We start from the raw sequence: 21,928 nt of genomic DNA, 5'->3' as shown, positions 1-21,928 counted from the left end.
CCACCTGCCCCTCAATTCTCCCTAGTACTTTTAGCATCACAAGACAGCACAGGGGATGAGGGGGACTGAGGGAGAAAGGGAACATTTTCCAGGTGGTGAAATGGGGTGTCCATTTTTTTTCTTTTTTCGCTTACCTGGGGCTACGTGCTGTTGAGGAGCATCCTTTAGATTTAAACTAAGTAACGAGCAGCTACAACCTAAAGGCGGAAAGCAGAATACTTTCTGCTCTCCTCTTATTTTCACCAAATGTTGAGCTGCTCAGTCTTTCCAAAATGAATGGCCTTTGTCAGGGATGAAACTTGTAACTTTTCAGCCTAAAAGATGAAAGATACAGAAAACTGTGTGCTATTGGAAACAACGGGGTTAGGATGGAGAGCCTGCGCTTGGCGGTCTCCAGCAGCCAGCGCAGTCTTTTGGACATGTCACTCCAGCGGTGCCACAACCACAGCAGCCACAGAGCCCGGGGTGCCTCTGCGGTGGCCGGCCCTGATCCCAGCTCCCAGCACAGCTCTCTGCAACCCGGCTAGTTGTGGCTGTCCAGGGATGCCAGGGACCTCAGTGAAATCCTCCTGCTCACGGAAATGCCCCGCTGGTGAGGAGCTTCTGAGAAGCCCTTCCCTCAGCTTGGGAGGGACAGAAATTTCCCTTTACCAAGGGGAATAGTGAAAGCCTGCCAAAAGGCTGAGCCCCTAACATATCCCTTCATCTCTTCACACCTCAGCTCTTATCTCCCTGACTCTTTTCACACCATAGTTCATGTACAGTAGGTGTTTTCTCTAGAGGGATGGCTTGGCTAAGGGCACCAGCATCCTGAAAAGGATGGTCAAGCCTCTGTAATTTGGGCAAGGATCTAAGTGTATAGTTCTTTAGGAAGCAAAATGGCATATGAACCCAAAGCTTTTGTTCCATTAGCTAATGGCAGCATTCCTGTTTTGTGACACTTGAAAATCAAATGTTGGGAATTAAAATCTTCTCCAGTCAAGCTTCCTCATTAGCAGCCTGCCTGGCTAGACTCTAGCTTATTATTTTTTTTCTGGTGTGTAGCTGTAAAGAGAAAACCAAGGAGAAAAATAGGCAATTAAAATGCATTAAATTGATTTCCAAATGAGTATGCAGGACTAGAAAGTCTTGGGAAGAACCCCATTTCTTCTATTGCATCTGTTGCTGTATATGAGAGCCAGAATTCACTAGCAGCTAGAACAAGGTATATTTGCAAACATTAGTGGGGTCAGACCCAGGATCCAGGATCCTTCAGTCAAGCCTCTGAAAAACAGATGTATGAAGTCATTGCGTTTGCTTGGCAAGCACCATTTGCAAAGCAGAACTTTTCAAAGGCCCCACAAAATTTTTTCAGGATGAACTCCTTAGCCTCAGCTTTTTAAACATCAGACTCTCAGCTTTGCAAAGCCAACAAGTCATTTTTCTCATCACAAGGAAAACACCAGAAAGAAAGCACCTTGCCGACCGCTCATGGTTCTTCTGCTCTAAATTGTGCTGCAGTGCAACAACAAAGCTACAAGCGTTACAAAACAACACAACCCCATGACACCAAACACTCGGTCTGCTCTGCAGCTGAGGCCTCAGGAGCAGGCCATTGCATCTCAAGCTAATGCAGATATATAAAATGCAAGTCCTGCAACAAAGAGACACCATGAAGATTATACAAGAGAAGCCTTTCCTTTTCTTTGCTTTCAGGACTCTCCTGGTCTCCTAAGAGTCTGGTTTAGTTTATCTTCAGGTTGCTTTTTAAGTACACTAAGTAAATTACAAAATTAAAGAAGCCTCTCAGCTGTGTGAGAAGGAGGCTCCGCACAAATGTGCGTGTTGTGTGCAAAACCAAACAGCCCAGATGATGCAAACGCTGCCCAGGGCAATAACACCTCTGTTAAGCAAACTAGGAGCTACAGCAGAGACAGAACAACCTCGCCCAACTACTGAGGCGGGCTGGCTGGAGCTATCCACCAAGTGGTAACATGGGAGGAAACTAGGAAAGAAAAGAGCTGACCTTTACTGAAGCAAGACGGAAAATGAAAGTGTAAGACCTTATCCTGAGGAAAAGAACTATGAAAAGAGAGGCCAAATACGAGGGCTGAAAATTGGTTCAGAGGATGCTTTTAGACTTCTGCTGGGGTCTAGAAAATCCACAGGCAGAGGTGCCTCTGTGGGGGTCAGAGCTGCTCACATTTACTGCCTCCAGCTGAAGGGCTGCTGCTCTGCTGCCCAGCATCGGTGCTCGGAGCAGTCCCTAAGACCTATGCCACAATGAAACACTTTTCTTAGTGTTTCTCAAGTTACATGAGTCAAAACTGTCAAGTCTGGAAGTCTGGGATTTGGCTCCAGGTTTTGCTGGCTGCACTCCAATAAGTAAATGCAGACTGATTTTACAGAAGTGGCGAGCAGTCTCCAGCAGGACTAAGAAAAGCTGTGTTCACTCCTGCTTAGCCTCTGCTCCCACCCTGGCAAGCCCCTCCACTTGATGCTGGCTGCAGAGGTCCATGGCTGCAGGGAGCTCTGCAGCACCTTCATCTGGGGGCTCCTGTATCCAGCCTCACCTCTCAAAATGCCAACAGCAAGGTATTAAATGGAAAGAGGCCCCAGAAATTGCACATACACAGAGCCATCGCCTCCATTTGGAGTTCATGGCTGGCAAGTCTCAGTGGCCTCACAGTGAAAATTTATCTTGAGGAAGAATTTGAAGATGGTTCAGGGTTCTTGCAGCAAAAAGCCCAGTAAAAGATGCTCCTTCTCCTGGAGTGGATGAAAGAGCCGGGTCAGACATGAAGGCTAGTATCGCTGGTACATCAGAGGAGGGTAAAGGCAGGGTATTAAGAGGTCAGCTTGGGATAAGTGTGGACAGGTCAAAGAATGAATGTCAGTGAGGTGATGTGAAGGAGGGCTGGGGCAGGTAGGGAAAGGGCTGGCAGGACATGGTTTCACAGACATACCTGCACGGCCACATCTGGCAGAGCAGTCACGTGGACTTCGATGACTCAGAAGCGATGGGGAAGGGAACATCTTGCCGGGATGAAGCATGCTGCACTGCAAGCCCATCTCCGTCCTACAACGGAGCCCCGGCAACAGCTTTAACCAAGATTTGACCCGCATGGGAATCTGTTTCTTTTGACTCGGGCCACTACTGTCTGGCAAATCCAGCAAAAAGCTGCTGAAAGCAGGCCTTGATATTAACTCTCCAGCCTCTGACAGTCCGCGGCTACTGAAGCCACTCTCCACAGACAGTCGCAGTAATCGTTACCTGGGGTAGTTTTGCGCCAAGGGCTTTCCCCTCTCCCTTCACCCCAAATGAGCCTGATGGAAACTACAGCCTCGCTTGAGATAGCGAAGGAGCCAAACACCCAGGACTTGACTTAGTTTGAACATAGCCCGGACAGACTGCGGTCAGAAATGCCGCCGCGTTTCAGTCCCTGCGCTCTTCTAAAACAGCCTGTCGCGCAGAGAGCACGTCTCAGCCCCTAGGTATTGGGATGAGCTAGTTCGACAAAGACCACGTTGGCAAGAACCCTTCTCCTCGCGGTCATTTCAGCCTGAAAGCTTTAAGACGAAGGTTTTTAAAAAGACTCTTCTTTCCCAGGCCTCTGAAACACAATTTTACAAGGCAAGTACTGAGCGCCTTGTAGCAAGGGGAGTTTTTGTTGGATATTGAGAAGACCATTACGGTACTGATGCAGGATCATGTAGTTATTTGTTAGCTTCTACTGCCCTCTTCTGGTTTCACCAGGTCAAACCTCAGGTTTAACGGGAGGCTTCCTGGAATTGCCTCTGAGAAGTGAGGGTATAGTGGGGGAAAAAAAAAAAAAAAAAAAAAAAAAAAAAAAAAAAAAAGGAAAAAAAAGTCTATTTTTGATATTCTTTCTGATTCACTTAAACGTGTCAGTCAGTCATACAGAAGCAGACTCCATCTTCTGAAAACAAATGAATTCTTCTGAATTAGAAGGAGAAGGCCTTTGCAGGGAGGTAGGGATGCTGCTTCTGGCTAGGCTGAAAAGCTGGGGGCACATGAAATCACGCTGCTTTGCACAGTTGTAAAGTTTTACTCCCTCTCATTGCTTCTGCCACTCCAGCAGCAATTTACAGCGATTGCAATCGTAATATTGTGCTGAGAAATTTCATGTCTGTCAATTATGTCCCACATTAGTCAGTCTGACAGCGTGACCGTGTTTTCCATTGGTAGGATTAGGAACAGACTTTCAAACCGTTCCCGTGCTGGCAGAAGGGCAAAGCAGTGAACAGGTGACCAGGCTCTGGAGGAGACCTCTATGGGGCAGCGTAAGGGGGTGAGAGGAGGAGATGGGAGCACTCACAGCAATACCTACCCACAGAGCCTCAGGGCTCAGAGCAGGGCAGAAGTCGCTGCACCCCAATTTCCTACCCTCAGAGGTGCATGTGCTTGTACCTAAGGCTGTAGTCATCAGAAGTGACAAGAAAAAAAATGTAGTGATGGCTATGGAGTCTAAAGTTGACTAACTTCTAGTGTGTCCACCTCTGAGCACAGCCAAAAATCATGTTGCATTTACATGAAAAGGGTAAATCCCAGCTGAAGAAATCCCTAAAGAAACGTGCCACTCAAACAAGTGGAGGAGGAAAAAGTCCCAGGTTAAAAGCAAAGTTCTTCCTTGATACTCTGTGTGAACGACACCATTGAGTTAAACATCGGCCTTCCTCCCTTCACCAAAGATTTTAAGTTAACAGGTTTAACGTCCTGATGAAGACTCTGCCTCCTTGCAAGAAAGAGGCTCCATTTCTTTCCTCCAAGGTCACTTAGAGGAGCTCCTAGGACCCTCCTTCCCATCCACTCTACCCCCACCTGCCTGCCTCATCTTCAGCTGGAAAGTGCTTTGCAGTTCCACCTCTCCATTCCTGTAACCCTTCATTTTTCCCCACTTTCATCCATTCTCGATGAAGGCAGAAATGCTACCCTTGTAGCTCTCTTAATGGGTGAAGTGGCCGTTCCCCTCTCTCTGAACAACCTGTAGCTGCGTCTCCAGCACTCTGCTCAAGGCTTGTGCCTAATGTGATTCCACTAACAATTATTTATTTGTTGGTCCCATTCTCTTCTTTCTATTCCTTTCTGACTGAAAATTTTGGCTGACCAACCTGAGATCTCTTAAAAGACTGGAGGGAGTGAAGTGAGTGGTTAGCATTTTCTGGAAATTAAACTCCTACTTACAAACTAAACATCTTAAAAAGAGTAGCATTCAAAATCACCAGTCACTTCTAGTGGAGGTCTCTCCAACTAGTAACGAAAATGGCTGTATTGGAGAGAATAGGGAAATTTTTATGTTCTTCCCACTTTACCTGCCTCACGTTTCTAAGCTCTTAGTTCCTGCCTAGGGCTTGATTCTCTCTTTGAAACTTGCCTGCTATGACGCCGATTAATTCGGCTGTCTTCCAGACTACCAAGCAGCTCTCACCTTTTCCCTCTCTTGAGGATAGGTAAGTTCCCACACTTTTCAAATCCTTGAACACTATCAAACCAGAAAAGGAGGGATGCAAAGTAGAAGGGCTAGGAGATGTCTGGGATTCAAACAGGAATGGCAGGTAACAAGAAGGCTATAGAGAAGCATTTGTTTTTTACATTTTTTTTTCCCTGAGTTGCTAGAGGGCTCTTTGCCTGATGTCCTCCCTCCAGAGTTTCTGCAGCAACTGAACTGGCAGTGCATGTGCTGAATTCAGCTCCTCCAAAAAATCATCCACCAGCAGCTGCTCAGTCACTCTCTGCACATGATCACCAGATGAGTCTCTTTCTCTTATGGAATTTGTGTGTTCCATCTTTAAAAATAAATACAATAAAAATAAAATGAAGTCTTGACTATAGTCACTGACGCTGACCCACATGCAGATGTGACTGCGCTTGAGTCAACGGCTACCAGCTGAGCAGGCTGCAAAGAGGATGCAGACAGCCGGATTACTCAGAGAGCAGGAGAACAAAGAAGCAGAAACAGTAGAAGGTGCCAAGGAACAGCCAGGGGCAGTGAAATGGCCTAGACCCCTTGCAGTAAGACCAGCTCGCAAGGAGGACCTCGCAGCGTGCCCAGGGTGGCTCCAGGTGCCTTGTTCTGGTTTCTACTTGGGTCAAAGCAGCACCTTGTGCTTAGGGGACTGCACCTCCACGCTGAGTGTTAGGTAGTGCAGGAACTCACAAACCACGTGGACTTGGCCGAGGGCTCTTCCACCATAACTGCAAGCAAGGGCAGGATTTCTTTCCACTGGATGAGGAATTGCTTGTTCTTTCTGCTAACTGTGGCTGTGATGGAAGTAGTAAGGTACAAGGTAACCAGAGAGAGCAGGAATTCAGTGCCTCTAAATAGTAGATTCTTTCCTTCACATTGGCAAACCTGAGGCAGAAGCTGTGGAGAGCTGAATTCATACAGACACATAGAGAAATTTTGATTTTCCACCACATGGGGCAACGAGGTATTTCAGGGCGGGGGCGAGGGGGAGGTTGCTGGATCTCAAGAGCAAAATTACTTTTTCCCACATGCTTCCTTTTCCTCCCCCAGCCTTTTCCTTCTGAATGCGCTTCCCAGGCTGCTCAGAAGCTGTGTGAAGCACTGCAGTTTCCACCGCCACAGTCCCCATTCCCTGATGGAGCTGCCCAGATGATGGGCTTTCCTTTAAGGAGCCTTTCCCCAGTTCTCCAGCAGCGAACTCCATCGCTCACCGTGCTCATACGTCTGCAATGGCAGAATGAGTTACCTGTGTGTCAAGAAGAGAGACTCTCACCCCACTGCGCACTAGATCAGTGACTCCAGCTGGCTCTGCATTACCGCTGAGGTATAACCTCTTTCTCCCACCTCACCTGCCATTTCCAAGTAATTGCTTTTGGACAGATGGTATGCTAGCAGTGCGCTTATGCGACTGGCAACTTGGCTTTCTTCCCACTCTCTGACAAAAGAAATCTGCTTCAGGCCACATAGAGATAGCTTATTTTTCCTTGCCCTGCTTCCAATCCAGCATTTCAAACCCGTTTACATACCACCTGATTGTTTCAACAACGGGAAAAGTTCTGTGGTTAGGGACTACTTACACCGGTGTCTCTTGATATGCGAGTGGGTACAGCCGGACCAAAACACCAAGACGCCTTTATACAATTGCTATTCTACAGATAACGTGACAAAGTGTTTGCAATGATACAACAGGCAATTTTGTAGGGATTGTTTGACAATGCTGGCAGAGCAAACTGTTTCTGATTTAGGAAAAAAATCTCTGCTTGTACAGTCTTATAAGCAGGGGCAGACTTGATCGTAGAGCTAGTTGGAAATGTACAGTATTTTGACCGTTTGTTTCCTTCAGGCTTGTGTGCCTGAGTTTGGTTGTAACAAACCATTTCCCTCAGTAGTTCTACTCCTTCAGGTCTGCACAAATGTAAAACACTTTTGGCAAACGTATTTTCTGAAAATGTTAAAGTGCTTTTTTTGGGGGGGGGGGGGGAGGGTGGTAGGATTCAGAATTTCCACTTTTTTTTTCTTTCCTCCTCTTAATCTGCACAAGTTTAGGGCATCACAAACCTAAGGTACTGTGAGCAGCAAATGACACTTTTTGGATTGCCAATAGAATTGCTTTGGTTGCATTTGGATAGCGGTAAGTACATACTAGATCACATCTGTGTTATCTGTCTTGCCTGTAACACTGAGAGAAAACTTACCTCCTACAGCTAGGTTAAACTCCAGTTGGCTGGGATCAAGATAAGCAATTATATTCAAAGCACTATCATATGGAAGAATCCATATCCTGACAAAAGGACAAGTTACTTCGAGAGCCAGACCCCACGGGTGGAAATGCAAGTGTGTGTATAGCAGTGTTCTTGCAGGCAAACTTGGAATTCAATGGCAAAAGAAGGCAGCAGCTGGTGATTACATGTAGGGGAGACAACAGCTCATCTTCCTCTACTGAGCACATGTGGCACAGAGGTTTTCCCCAGGGGACCATCCTGATGGAGAATTCTTAGATCTTTCCTTCAAATAGGCAATAGATGATTGTCATAAATACATAACATATGGGGATGCTCTTAGCCCTTTTAGGTTGACTCAGAAAATATCCATTAGCACCCCCACCCTCTGAGCCCAAGTGGCCAGGAATTAATTTTCAACAGCCTTTTGAAGTAGTTATCTATAATTTGCTTCCACACGATGTGTGTTTACTTTGCAAAATCAAATTCATCCTTGGAACCCGGAGCGAAACACCACAAAGCACACAGAGACCATGGAAAAACTCAATGTGTACATTACAGAGAAACAATGGAAGTAATTCTACAAATAAGAATTTCAATACTCTATTTTGTATACTGCTTGCTTAAAGCTACAAGAATACTGTAACCAAAGCCCTTGTAATTACTGTTACTTTTCTCCATAGAAAAGGTATAAAAACTAACAAGGGTAAACCTTGTTAGTTCACTGCTAGAGAAATAAAGGCCATAAATACTTATCACTCTTAACAGTTATGGAAAATAATGTCACCTCTTCTTGAAGCAGATGACCTTTCTTGAAACTCAGTAATGCAAAAAAGCCAAGTGTTTGTCTAGGACCAGCCTTTTTCTAGCCAAGCTGAGGTTCAGCATCACAGAGCACAATCTAAAACTGAAAAGATGCTGGAGGACAGGAGGGCACTACAGCATGGAGAAAGCTCAGCTGTAGTTTTGCTAAAATGCTGTCAGGAATGGAAGAATAAAGAATTTGAGAACACACAACTGTGAAGTGCTCTCTCTTGCTAGTCTGTTCAAGGCATCAGTTTGCACAACCTGTGCTTTAAAACATCTTGAGTAAAACTACATTTTTGGTCGATGGAGTAGCAAATAGGTCTTTGAGTGAGATTCCCTATCTGAGAAAGATTTTGTTGGCAATTGGCTGCGCAAATTCCCACTCAGAATAACAGCTGTGAACCCTGCTGAGGGCATCTGTTTGGTAGTTAATACTTGTTGGGAAGTACCTCACTTTAAGTGTGTTTTGTTTACAAAAGAAATTCTTATGCTTTTTAACACAGTGTTAAAAGATATTGTGCCTCCTGTTTGTTTACATATAATGTTCGATCTGTGTTGTCTTTGTTCACTGGTTCTGATTTTCCTCCCTACAGGGGGCTAACATATTGAAGGGCTTTTTTGATTGCCTTCAAGTTTCAATTGAATTATAATAATAACAGCCTAGATACAGAAAGGTTATTAAATGAAGTGTAATAGGAGACTGCTGGGCCAATTCTTTGCTCTTTCTAACCAGCAAAAATGAGGAGAAACTGCACCTAAGTTAGTGTGAGAATGGATGCCAGGCAAAGCAGGAGCTACAAGAGCAGCTTCTGCACCAGTAACATGAACAGAACTGCTACTTTGCCTTCTGTAGCTGACACTTTTCACAGGGCACTGTCTGCCCAGACTGCTGTCAGTTTGCACATTCTCTTAAGCTAAATTCCTTTAACCTGCAGGGGCTGTTGGAGCCACATTAATACCTTTGAATATGAAGGGATGCAACTGTGAAGCAGATGCAAGTCTCCATGTTCTCCTACCAATATAAAACCCAGGAACAGAGTTCTGTGATTGGCGGGGGGGGGGGGGGGGTTCAGGTCAGAGAAACTTTAACAACACATCTCCAAAGGCTCTTAGGAATGCCTGTAATGTCAGTTCAACAGTAAGCCCTTCCCCAGACCTGACTCACCATCACTCATGTTGGCATAAAGGTGATGAGGCACAAACAGCCTCAAACTCCAGGGACATCTGAGAAGGAAGCCACCAGTGCACTGCACACTAGCACAGGCTGAGGCGCATGTTCACATGGAGCTGCAGGATGATCCTAGGAATGCAGTCTAGTTCACCAGCAGAAAAGCTGAGGCTAGTTCTTTCTCAACATACTTTGAATGCCTTGACACAGCAATATGGTTGCAAAGGAATACAGAGACTATACTGGTAGGTCTATGCTCTAATGCATACAAACCGCGTAAGTAAGAGCAGTATATAAGGAAGCTATCTCCTCTTTGTCTATAGAGCTTGACCTCCAAGACTACAGTTGTCTAACTACAGGGATGAATATTAAAATTCTTGTAGAATTTTACCTGTATTACTGGTATCCAGTTTGAAAAGGTTCCTGATTGCAGAGTTCCCTCTTAAAGAGATGTTTTGAAAAGAGACTGAAAAATGGTTAGGCCCATACTATTTTGTGGATACACGGTAAGGGCACATTTATAGTACAGGCTGGCTCAAGTGAATGCCATTAATCAAAAGTAACACACACTTCATGTGTACATACAAGAACAAGGGCATGCATTTATATGACCACTCTGAGAAATTCTAAAATTTCTCAGAAAGAAGCAGAAGATATCACACAGTTGAACTTTGATGGTATGCGTCAAAAAGCTGGGTAGGAACATAAAAGCACTGTTGTAAACACTCACATTCATGGAAATAAGTGCCACAGATTTAATGTTAAATATGCAAGGCTTCCATTTTTGGCTTCCATTTGTAAACTAATACTTTCTTCAGTAAAATGCTTTCCAGCAGTTACATGAACACATCAGTTTAGAATAGTGTCAGAAGAATGGGATGTAAATGCCAGTACTCATGTTTGCAGGATCTCTTCTTTCCTCCTGTGTTCTCCCAACAATATACATAGGAAGTCCAGACAAAGTTTAGCTCATAAACTTACTAACACGGTCTTAACATGTTTAGAACAGATCAATAACATTAAATGTTATTTTAGTGAAGAAGTATTTCCTGTTCACATCTTGCTCTTCCTATCCCAATTCTGAAATTGTTTTCTAAATATTTTTTCAAATTAGTGATTACTATTCCAACATCAAAAATGGATATAGCAGCTCACAAAAATAAACAATGATTTAGTATCAGATAAAACTAAGGTCCTTATGGGTATAACTTGCAGATTCAAGGCTTAAATCTCTGTTTATGTGTATGCTGATATGGTTCCAGAGACTTATTCCTGATATATAGTGATGTGAACTGACAATGAACTGACAACAGAACAAGATTCTCAGGAAATTATTTATCTACTTGCATACCAGACCCTGTTTCCACCCTATTCTATTTGGAGAGCCAGGCATTGTGATGGTACTTGACTTACTTTGTACTGAAATCCATGATACATTAAAGCTTTCTATTCAAAGATATCATATTACAATGCTTAAATTTGGTGTTAATACCGCTACCTGTAAACCACTGTGATAAGGTAATGTGACCCCATTATAGGGCTGTGGTTGAGTGACATGAATGAATATAAAACAAATTCTCCTGGTATAGATAGTTTTGCACTGACTGAACCTCAAAAGTGAGGTAAGTCACCTGAGTCAGACTTCTGCACAGTGTTCAAAATAAAGTGCTAGCTGAAAACTAGACCTTTGCTTATACTGAAAATGCTCTAAGCAACCAGGCACTCCAGAGAATCGACCCCACTTCTGAAAGCCTTATACTTGTGTGTAGGATCTATACATTTGCTGTCACATTAACCTCACAGTTTTAATGCTGAAGATTAGTATGTACACTATAAATTCTGTACACGTGGATATGACTATCTTGCACAGCTCTATTAAGACATTACTACCTCTTTCACACTGCTAGTTTGATTCCTGATTTTTCTCATTTTCTGGCTAATGTCAAAGAAGGGATCTTTAGATGAAGGATGACCAGTTCTTTCTAAGCTCTTGCAGAACCTTACACATATGGTTATGAACTCACAGCCAATGAGACAAAAAGGTCTGAAGAAAACTTCATTAACATCCCAGAACTGCACACTGTTGACTTTTCTTAGTATGCCTATTAAGTGCATTAATTGGTCCAAAGAAATTACCACTTATTGGGCAAAACAGAAAATTAAAGCAAGTCAGCAACAATGGAGATCACAGGATTCAACTAAAAATATGAACCAATGATACCTTGTGTAAACTACCTAAAATGAAGAAAGGCATTTACTAGTACAAAAAAATAGTGACATCTTGTGGGGATTTTACAGAAGTGAGCTTGCAGAGGGACAGAGCAAACTAGTCTCATGAATGCAGTGTTAAGCAATTAAAAGAAACACTATTATATTTTAATACATGTGCCATTAATAATATTTGGTAGAAATTAGGTTTTATTGCTTTTATAATGAGGAATGAAAATTTAAAAAATAAAAGGCAGGTAAACAGCTAGTAAGAAAGACTTTCAAAACAAAATTAATGGAGTAGAGTGTAGTCCAAATAGCTCTGCAGCAGTTCTCTCTGCTCTCCCAGGAAGTAGTTACATTTGTCATTAGATACCACTTGTTCAATATAATAATGGCATAAGGCTGAAGTTGTAAGAGACTAAACAAGAAATTATGCTGTAAAGGCAAACAGTCAACTTAAAAATGACATCTGTATTAAGTGTTTAAAAACACATACAACACAAATATTTAATAAATAAAGCACAGGTAATTATGCTTTTCCCTTCCAACAGCTAACAGACTATGCTAAATTCATTATGTATACTTCTTTAGAAAGCAAATTTGAATCAGAATGGGAAATTAAAGTAGTATATCCTTTATCCCAGTACAGTACATAAGATTTGGACACTTTAGATTGTATTAGATCAGAGAATATCACTTTCTGAGACAAACCTTCAACTGTTGTAAAGTGTTATAACTCCGTGAAGACACCTAGCTCTGACAGATTACAATAAGCAAAAACTATCTGATTTTTTAAGCAAGTTTGTACCTGATAAACTGAGTTATAAAAGCATAACATTTACAACTTAGAAGATGATAGATTCTCCTACCATAATTTCGTATGTTCATCTTGTTTCCTTTTACCTGAGTAACCTAAATAAACAGATTACAAGGCAATTTAAACATATTAGTTAATGCAAGATTTACTGGACTTCTGATATATAGAAATGTACTTTGACACTATTTGCAGTTTTACAAATACAAAATGAATAGGAATTTTTAAACATATTTACTGAGCAGCCATGTCTTTGATATTCTGTACAAATCAATAGGCGTAGTGGAATTATGTACAGATTTTTTTTTTTTTATCATTTAAGTTTTTGAACAGATTTTGTGCAACCCGGCTTTAATGTGCATTTAAAGAACTGCTGTCGACGACACAGATCTGTTACAGTTACTGATGCCAGAAATGGACAGTACAGAGAAGGACAACAGCTCCTAAAGTAATACTGTGTTATGCAGACATCTGTACATAATTCAAATAGTGCATATTAATCAATGTCTGATGATGAATAATATTTAGCAGCTAATACAGACAATGGCATTTACAGCTACTAGATTTGTTACAGTAAGTATGGAGGAATGAACTTTTCTATATATAAACATTAAAGGAAAGGACTTAAATTCATTAGGAAGTTATGTAATAATTAATGAAGCTTTTAATGCAACTTGCAGAAGATTAGTGCAATAGGAAAAATTCCTTTACAGTAGCAATGAAATCATTCGGAAGCATTGTCAACTCAAAGAAAAATTCAGTTTTATTTTATAATCATAACTTTTGAAAGTAAAAAAAAACCAACATGAAGAAAATTTAGTTTATTTCTGGTAGTCTTATTAGTGTACTTCTCTGTTATAGTATCTGTCAGCTGTTTCCTCTTTTATGCTCCATTCACTCTATTACTTTAGACTTTTATTTTGTTAGTTCATCATAAATCTATAGACACAAAAGTACAGCGAATGTGCACTATGCAGACTGGCATGTGTGAAAAACCATAGGCGTATGTTCACTTTTACGAGGTAAGCTTGGAGTAACTCGGAGGAGAAAATTTGCGCTTCAAGTACTTGAGAATGTAAAGTGGAAGACAGCTTACAACAGTGATTGCTGACACTTTCCACAGGAAGGTCACAGTTGTGATAAAGGCAACATCTGCAGAAATAAAAAAGGAGAATAAATAATGGGAGCTGATAACATGGAAGCTGGGACTTCCATGGTGCAAAGTTAATAAATCTCACTTAATTGTTTGCTTATGCCATTGTTTAAGACCATGCAAAATTAAAAAAAACCAAACAAACAACAAAAAAACACCCAAAACTAAACAACTGGTTATTTGGGACACAGACACAGTCAACTTTAGCATTTTATTTTTGCTGACTGACTCATCTATTTTTTCCTCGATAGAGGCTTCAGCGTCTTTTATGTATATGTCCCTTTGCAACACAAAATAATTTTAGGGGAAACGGGATCTCAGTAGAATAGCAAGACTTTTTCATATTAAAAGATAAGCCTTTACCCACAATAGAAGCTCCCAATCAGAAATTCTGCTATCATATTAGATGCCTTATTCCATATTTAGATCATCTATTTTTCTGTGAAACAGCCACAGTAACTAAACTGAATGTTTCTTAAAACTTCAGAGATTAAAATACATCTTCAAAATTGAGAAAATTAATTTAAATTAATTTACTTATTTTAGTTATATTGCCATGAACCACAGCCAAAAGCTATTTTTTCCGAAAAACATTAATGAGATGATGATGATGATGTCCTATATTTAGTGCTGGAATTTTCTGACCATATTTGCAATGGCTAGATTGATGTCAAATATCATGAAAAGATCCCAGAATCCAGATAACCAAAGAATATTTTTTCTGCTTTTCCATTATTTATAATTGTACACATTGAATGATTTACTATTCAATAATTAAAAAAAAATTTTTTTTGATCCTCAAGAAAAGTTAAACTTCACCTTACCTAAGAAAGCTCCAAAAGACACTCTGCCTATACCTGTTTCATAAAGAAGGAGAAGGAAAATGAAGAGATAGATTTATAGAAAATAGGAAAGTTATATGAAAAAAGATCAGGCAAAAGATTAGCTACACAAAAAGGCAACGAGAAAGATGTTAGCATTAATTGGAATATTATCACCTCTCGTATGACAATCTGAATTATTTTAAATTGAAGATAAAGCAAACAACGTTTTGAAAATAGAAAGATACTACATATGACCATGTTTTAAAAATATAAGTAGCCAGTCTTCTTACATCACTTGATTTGACTTTGGAGTATAATTTACTGTATAAGCAACCTAATTAGAACTCAAAATTTAAGATATCCATTAAAAATTCACTTCAGAAAGATGCAGTAAAAAAAAATGGTTTACTGCTCCAATCCTACTCATTAATACACACTTATATGTATATTAGATTTCAGTATTTAAATTTGATATACAGTTTTTGCCTATGCCTGCTTTGACATACTAAAAGCCTATGTAACATGTCTTAGGGATGTGTCTAATCAGGCCATTCTATGCAATTAACTAAAAAAAACCTAAAAACTGATTTACTTCCATGAGTCAGAGCTGTAGGTAATATCAAGCATTTGTCTTCCTAATCTGAGTTGCCATATTCATGGTATAGTTTATTTTGAGAGCTGAAGATGTTCAAAAGAAGTGAAGTTACAGAAAGAAATAGTTTATTTGCCTCTGAAATCAAGCCACTGTGGGAGTGGATTATTTTCCCTGATACAAGGAAGTTGTTCTAGACCGTGAATTACAAAGGCCCATCACTTCGGTTTATACTACCTTGCACATACAAAAGAAGCTTTCATTATAAACAAAATTATAATTTGACATTAAATAAGAGTAAAGCATTAAGCAGAAGTGAGCCTAACAAACATGTTCTCTCAGATCAGCTAGAGAATAATATACAGAACAAGATGTCTTCACAACAGCCCATGCAACTGCAGCCTTTTTAGTACCTTTAGAACACTCTTCAGTGAAGACGAAAAGATACGGAAGTCAAATCCCCAAGCTGCAAGAAGCCACGTAACTGTTTACTTATTCATTTGGTCAGACCTGACTGGCAAGCACATGGGGATAACAACGCACTCCCCTTTATAGGAAGGTTTTTGAGAAACGGACTGTCTCCGTTTTCACACACCTTTGAATGCCGCTGTTCTCACTGAACAACACATACAAAGGATGCAGGGACTTGCCGTTACCAATACTGAAGACTTAACAGAGGTGAAGCAGCAAATTCTGTTTTATGAACAGTTACTGGAAGCCTAGACCAAAGAGATGGTGCCTGTATCTGTTCTTGCTTGTTCCTTTAATTTGCAATCTGAATGTGGAGATTCAAGGATCAACCCAATACCCTCTATTAAACACTCTGTGCATCAGTGTCAGAGAAACAAAACCAAAGAGAAAAGAAACTCTATAAAACCTGAAGGAATGCATAATACAAGTACCACATCCAACAGGTTTGTTTTTTCACTAAAATTAGACTCTCCTGAAATTTGGGAAGTAACAAAACATCTGAGACAGGCATTGAAACATTTACTGTTCATAAAAAAAAATTATATAGTGTAAATTACACTTCCCTAGCATTGAATACATAGGGCATGAGTGAGTGAAAGCAGAACTCAGAGTCCTAGAAACCAGCACGCAACATACAATTCTATTCTGAGTGATAATTTAAAGATGAGCACTTTGCTCATCAGTTCCTGAAGGGACATGAGGGAGGAGCTAGTTCTATTCCTTGTGAGGTATAATCCAAACTGTTCTTATGTGTTTTTGCAAGTTACGTCTGCAAAATCACACTGTGGCTGAAATGCCCATTTTCACTGAAGGATAATTTGATTAAAAAGGAAATCTTAGTGCTGTTGGCCAGAGTTTATTTTGATGCTCAGATCCTTAACTGTTAAGACTTGCACTTAAAATTTGATCCCTCCTTTCATCCTGTGAGCTAAGAATAGAGTTCATTTATGAACAATTAGAACTATAAAACATAGTATGACATACTGCAATTTCAAGAAAAGCAAAACTTAATAAGCTTTAGTTATGAAATTGAATGTTTCTTAAATAAAATATCCTAACAGTCTTCTGCCTCTCTCTCTGATTAAGCAATACATAAGTTTTTTAAGCTTTTGGATTAGATCTAATGAAATCCAATTGGTCTGTTTTCTTGGCACAAACAAAATAATTCATCAGGTTGGTGAAAGATCCTGAAGAATCCTGAAGATTAATTTTTATTAAATCATATCCATTCGTAGTGCAAATAACAAAGCCAATTTAAGATAAGCAGTTTGGATTGCTGCTGGAAGATCAGACAGAGGAGGACAGAAAGCATGTATGGTTTATCACCTAAATAAAACATATTAAGGAAAAAAAAAAATCTGTCAAATCCTGAGGAAATAGGACAAAAAAATATTTTAACCCAACAGCAAGTCAGTCTAGTTTTAAGTTATAGTCGTATTTCTTATGGAGAAAGCTGTATTTCACAAAGCATAACGCATTCATAAAGCCAAATAAAAACAAGATTAAGACAGTAAGTCATAGAGCACGGTTCTTTGCCAAAATGCTTTTACTATTACTCACCAAAGTATTCATTTAGAAATGCAAGAGAGGCCACATAGCAGCCAAGACTGAGGAATTCAGCCACCACCATTAACCAGTGCCATGTTCGTATGGTCAGTGCAACCATCAAGAGCTCAGTCAAGATTAGGGCAGTGAAGGAAATGGCAACAACATGTACAAATTCAGATTCAAAAAGCAGCAGGGCTCCATACATCAGAATACCACCTAGAAAAGGCGCACAAAGTTAAAAATAAACTGCGCAATGAAATTTTAGTGTCCCATCTTCTACCACTGCACACTGAACATTTTATTGCTTATTATGAAAGCTTTCTCTTAATTTTTATAAAGTAACACACTGAACTTTGTGAGAGAACAGCAGTCATACTGTACTGTGGATAAAGCAGAACAACGAAAGTCAAACCGTAAAGAAATAAAACTATTAGAATTAAACACCTTTTAGTATAATATATCCGATGAACTGTTAATTAACTTCATTTTGTGTAGCGCTACAAATAAAAGAGATTGCTGAAAGTGTAATTACTTTTAACTGATTACATAATTCAGATTTCTTCAACAATGCTTCTGTCATTCCATGAAAGAAAACTACTGTGTAAGTGTATGCTATGTGATAAGCACTCATTAAATGCTAATCCAGAAAAATTTTAATTAAAAACATGTCCTTTTTTAGGCGACATGCATCAATAAAAACACCAATCCACACTGCATTGTGAACAGGCCTGAAACACTACAGGAATATCGATTTACGAGATAAACAGAAAGCAATATATATAACTGTTGATGAAATGTTAAGCTTTGGGAATTCAACCTGCAGCTGAAAAACAATACTGTTAATAACTGACAAAAAATTCTCAGTTCAGTAAAATTAAGAAACTCTCTTACCTTGGTAAATACTGATTAAAACCCAGATGAGGAAGGTCTTAAACGACAAAGATCTTCCCTAAGGGAAACAAGAGAGAGGATGGTTAAACACAATTTAAAAAAACCTACTTGATTCATATATTTTTAAATAGCTAGGCACTAGAGACACACATATGTAAGTATATAAGCGCTCTTTCAAAGGATATAGGCTAAGAAGCTTCTACTTGTTTTTATGATTTGTCATTGCAAACTTGCGTAGAAATCATATGAAGCCAAGATCTGGGGTAGGACAGTTAGGGCCTTAAACAGAAAAATCTACATTTGAGCTTGCAACGCTATAGCTATTTTTCAGAAGGATAATTATAATTAAATCATTATTTCTAAATTAAAAATGTTTTGTCTTTCTATTCAAATGTATTCATCAAGAAAAATAGCATTCTGTACTGACTAACCTAAATCTCAAGCAAAACTGTATTTACTAGTCATTTCTGAATATCAGAGAAGCTATCTGCATTTGTAGAATAAACATGACCACTATTTTAAGATTTCTGTACTTAGCTATTACAAAATACATTGTCATCTTATCGTGATAGTAAATAAACAGTTTGAATCACATGCATAAAAAAATTAAAACAGTAATTGTTGTTCATGTACATACAATCCTTGCATCCTGTGAAAGTTTTGATAAAATGTTAGAACTGCAAAGTCAAAAAGATAAGTATTTAAAAAGGATAAGATGGCAAAGATGACAGCCATTTTACACTGAAGAAATGATCATGTTAGAATATGTGAAAATTAGACCTTTTGCAAAGAAATGTGCTTCAGAAATATTGCAGCTGTAGAAAGTGATTAATTAACTTGCCCTATTACTTCACTATAGACAGAAACATATTCTGGATACATACAGTTAATGATGAGATCTTAAAGGCATTTTCATAATTCCAAAATGTAATCTGCAGTGCTGGTGACATACTAAATAGGAGAAATTTCTGGCATAAGGAAAAAAGAAAGAATTTTTTCCCACCCCCTCTGTGAGTGACTACTTATATTCCTTTGAGTACTGAGCACTGCTTCCATCTTAGACTGTAACTCCTAGTTAATGAGATTAGTAACATCAGAATGAGTCTGAGTTTTGGTTCACCTTTAAGGAGCTACAAAGGGTAAAAACACTCTTGAGTGTCTAGAAAATGCTGCACAAAAGGCAATGAGCCATTTTGAGATGGAAGTAGGGAGCCCTCTTGATGGTACTTCCTTTTCAATTTTCATCTCTGTTTTCCTAGCTGTAACTCCACAGGAGACACAGTAATAGCAATACTGAATCACTGTGTCCTCCAGGGTACGTGACCGCACCTACTTTTCTGAACTCTGCTTATTTTCTCCTGTTCCTGCAACAGAGAAAGTCTGTCAATGCCTTATGGCAATATACTTTTTTTTTTTTTTCTTTTAAACTCCAAGAAGCATTTTCAGCACTAGCATTGCCCAGAAAAGAAAACAAGCCCTTGGAATGCCATTCTAGCCTGTTTCAACTTGCATTTGAGTAACACTAGCTGAATAGCATTGCTAGAGATTTGCATTTAGAGTCCATAATTTGAAAACGGATGTGCTGAAAATATGCTTCGTAGTGTAATGACTAATGCTGCATGATCACAAGTCCTTATAATAAACATTCAAAATAAGATTACATTGTAATAGTGAAGTCAAATGTAGCTTGGGTAAAGCATATGAATAACTTTTTGTACTACTCATCCATAACCATTCCATGTTCAGTGTATTGTCCTGGGGCAAATGATGATCAGCACTCCTTAGTTTTTCTCTCTCTCTCTTCCCCCCCCCCCCCACCTTCTGAAGAGGATTATTCGACTTCTTATCTAAAACTCATACAGGTACATCCTAAGCCAAGAAAATCAAATGATTCAAAATCTCCAAGAACTGTCATTTAAGCCTAAACATAGTCTGTATTCATCCACCCATCCCAGGCATTTTCACTTCTATCTTTGGAAATATGGTACTTTCAGGTCCCACCAGCAGGTTTCCACAGGCAAGGTACTACTTTAGCAGCTCTGTGGCCAGGCTTTCTTGAGATTAGTCATAGGCTTCAGTCTCATAGACATACAAAGAAATATTTAAAGGTTCTAAAGAAGAGAAATAGAATCAAGATACCCCAGGAAAGAGAAAAATTTCTCACAGAGTAACGTAACTAATGGTTAATTTAATAAAATTCGAATTACAAAGCTCTGGATAGTTTGGTGTCTCTTCTACTCAAGTCTACTTCTGAATTTTTAAATGTCTTCAAAGACTAAAGTTTCTAGAAAGACTCTCTTTTTGGTTTTGCTTGGATTATAACTTTCTGGGACCACAGTCTAAGAAGGAGCAGAAGTATTTTTAGAACAGCTTATGAAAACAGAATCTTGAGATTTGATTCACTTTTGTGGGTAAAAAGATGATACACTTCTATTATTTGCAGATGTGTGCAAAAAAAGAAAGTAGTAACTATATACAACTCAGTTAAGGCATTTCATTTATCAGTAGCTTTTATTTATTGTATTTTTATATAAATACACATTGAACATTGAAACAAAGCTTGCTTTTGTAGAGAGCAGTAGTGATTTGTGGGGAAAGTATTTCTAGGAAAGTATAAATCTACAAATTAATCTACCAGTTAAAAAGGAAAAGGAGCTGTGAAACAGTAAGCTTAAAAAAAATCTCCACATCAGAGATCCTGGAGACAGACTGAAAGCAACTTTGATATCAATATACTTTGTTTGAATTATTTTAGTCCAACTATTGTAGACTTAGCCATTGTTGACTTATCAACAGCTATATTATTAAACTCGAGCAAAACGTTGTGTTCTGTGGATTATTTTTGTAACACAGGAGTCCATATTATATTAGTTATGCATCTGTCTTGTCTGGAATACCTTAAGAAAATGGTAAGAATTTAGAGTTATGATATCTTTGCACATCAAATATTTCAACACATGCTCATATCTGAAGACCACGAACATTCATACCTTTGTGAGATCCTTATAAAGTTCTGGATATAGCAATGCCATTTCTGGTTTCACATCCTGATCCAATACTAGAGAGAAGACTGGAAACATAGTATATATGGTTGCATACCTAGGTGGAGGGAAAGTACAAATTAAAATTGCATAGCAGAAAAATGTCAAACCAATCTACCGAGTTCAGTTTAACTCTGTTATCATTAAAAGAAAACTGGCTCTTCTATCCAGTATTGTGCCAGCTTACCAACATAGCTTTGCAAATGCAATCTGGTCTTAGGCTTCTGAGCGCTGCCAATTGTGAGAAGTTACTGAGCTTTTAAACATTTGAAAATAATAAATGCATTTCTTTTTTCTGCATATATCAGCCAACCTTATTGTCTGTTATGACACTCACTTCATTTTTACAACCGATTCAAAGACCTAGCGTTTAAATTCATTCACAAAAGATGTCAAGAAAACCAAAGAAAAAGCAAGTGCTATGTTCCTGACATCAAGGTATGAGTGGATGAGGAAGGTCTTAACAGCTCAGCAAGTGGCTCTGAATTTTCTTATGCACATGCCAGTTCTATATTTGCAGGCCACACACTATGTGCTTTTCTAAGCGCTAGCACAACTATTTACAATAATTTAATCTTTGCCTCTGCAGTGCCAGTTGTAATCAGATCTTAATTTGGCTATGATTAAAGTTGCTATTGTTAAAATAAAGTAAAACAAGAAGTATAAAAACAAGCTCTTAGTGCAGAAGGGGAAGAGAACAAGGACAGGCGTGAACACAGGC

General features: G+C 39.3%; 1 protein-coding gene across 9 annotated transcripts in view; it reads right to left on the bottom strand.

Annotated features, from left to right (window-relative positions):
* Nucleotides 1-12,139: 12,139 nt before the first annotated feature.
* The window catches only part of ATP9B (ATPase phospholipid transporting 9B (putative)), a 174,648-nt gene continuing 164,859 nt past the window's right edge, over nt 12,140-21,928 (bottom strand). For 5 of the 9 annotated variants that reach the window (XM_062569862.1, XM_062569869.1, XM_062569867.1 and 2 more), the window contains 5 exons: nt 21,157-21,265; nt 18,167-18,224; nt 17,288-17,491; nt 14,665-14,697; nt 12,140-13,839 (listed from right to left, as the gene is read on the bottom strand). In XM_062569862.1, coding sequence (XP_062425846.1) covers nt 13,703-13,839; nt 14,665-14,697; nt 17,288-17,491; nt 18,167-18,224; nt 21,157-21,265 — 541 coding nt within the window. In that variant the 3' untranslated portion in view covers nt 12,140-13,702. Of the gene's footprint in view, nt 13,840-14,664; nt 14,698-17,287; nt 17,492-18,166; nt 18,225-19,050; nt 19,118-20,764; nt 21,064-21,156; nt 21,266-21,928 lie in introns of those variants that run through there. The other 4 variants (XM_062569864.1, XM_062569866.1, XM_062569870.1 and 1 more) reach the window with 3 other exon arrangements.

The sequence above is a fragment of the Rhea pennata genome, chromosome 2, assembly GCF_028389875.1.
Source record: "Rhea pennata isolate bPtePen1 chromosome 2, bPtePen1.pri, whole genome shotgun sequence".
NCBI lineage: Eukaryota > Metazoa > Chordata > Aves > Rheiformes > Rheidae > Rhea > Rhea pennata.
The sequence above is the reverse complement of the archived record's forward strand: the minus strand, read 5'-3'. Positions and strand labels throughout refer to the sequence as shown.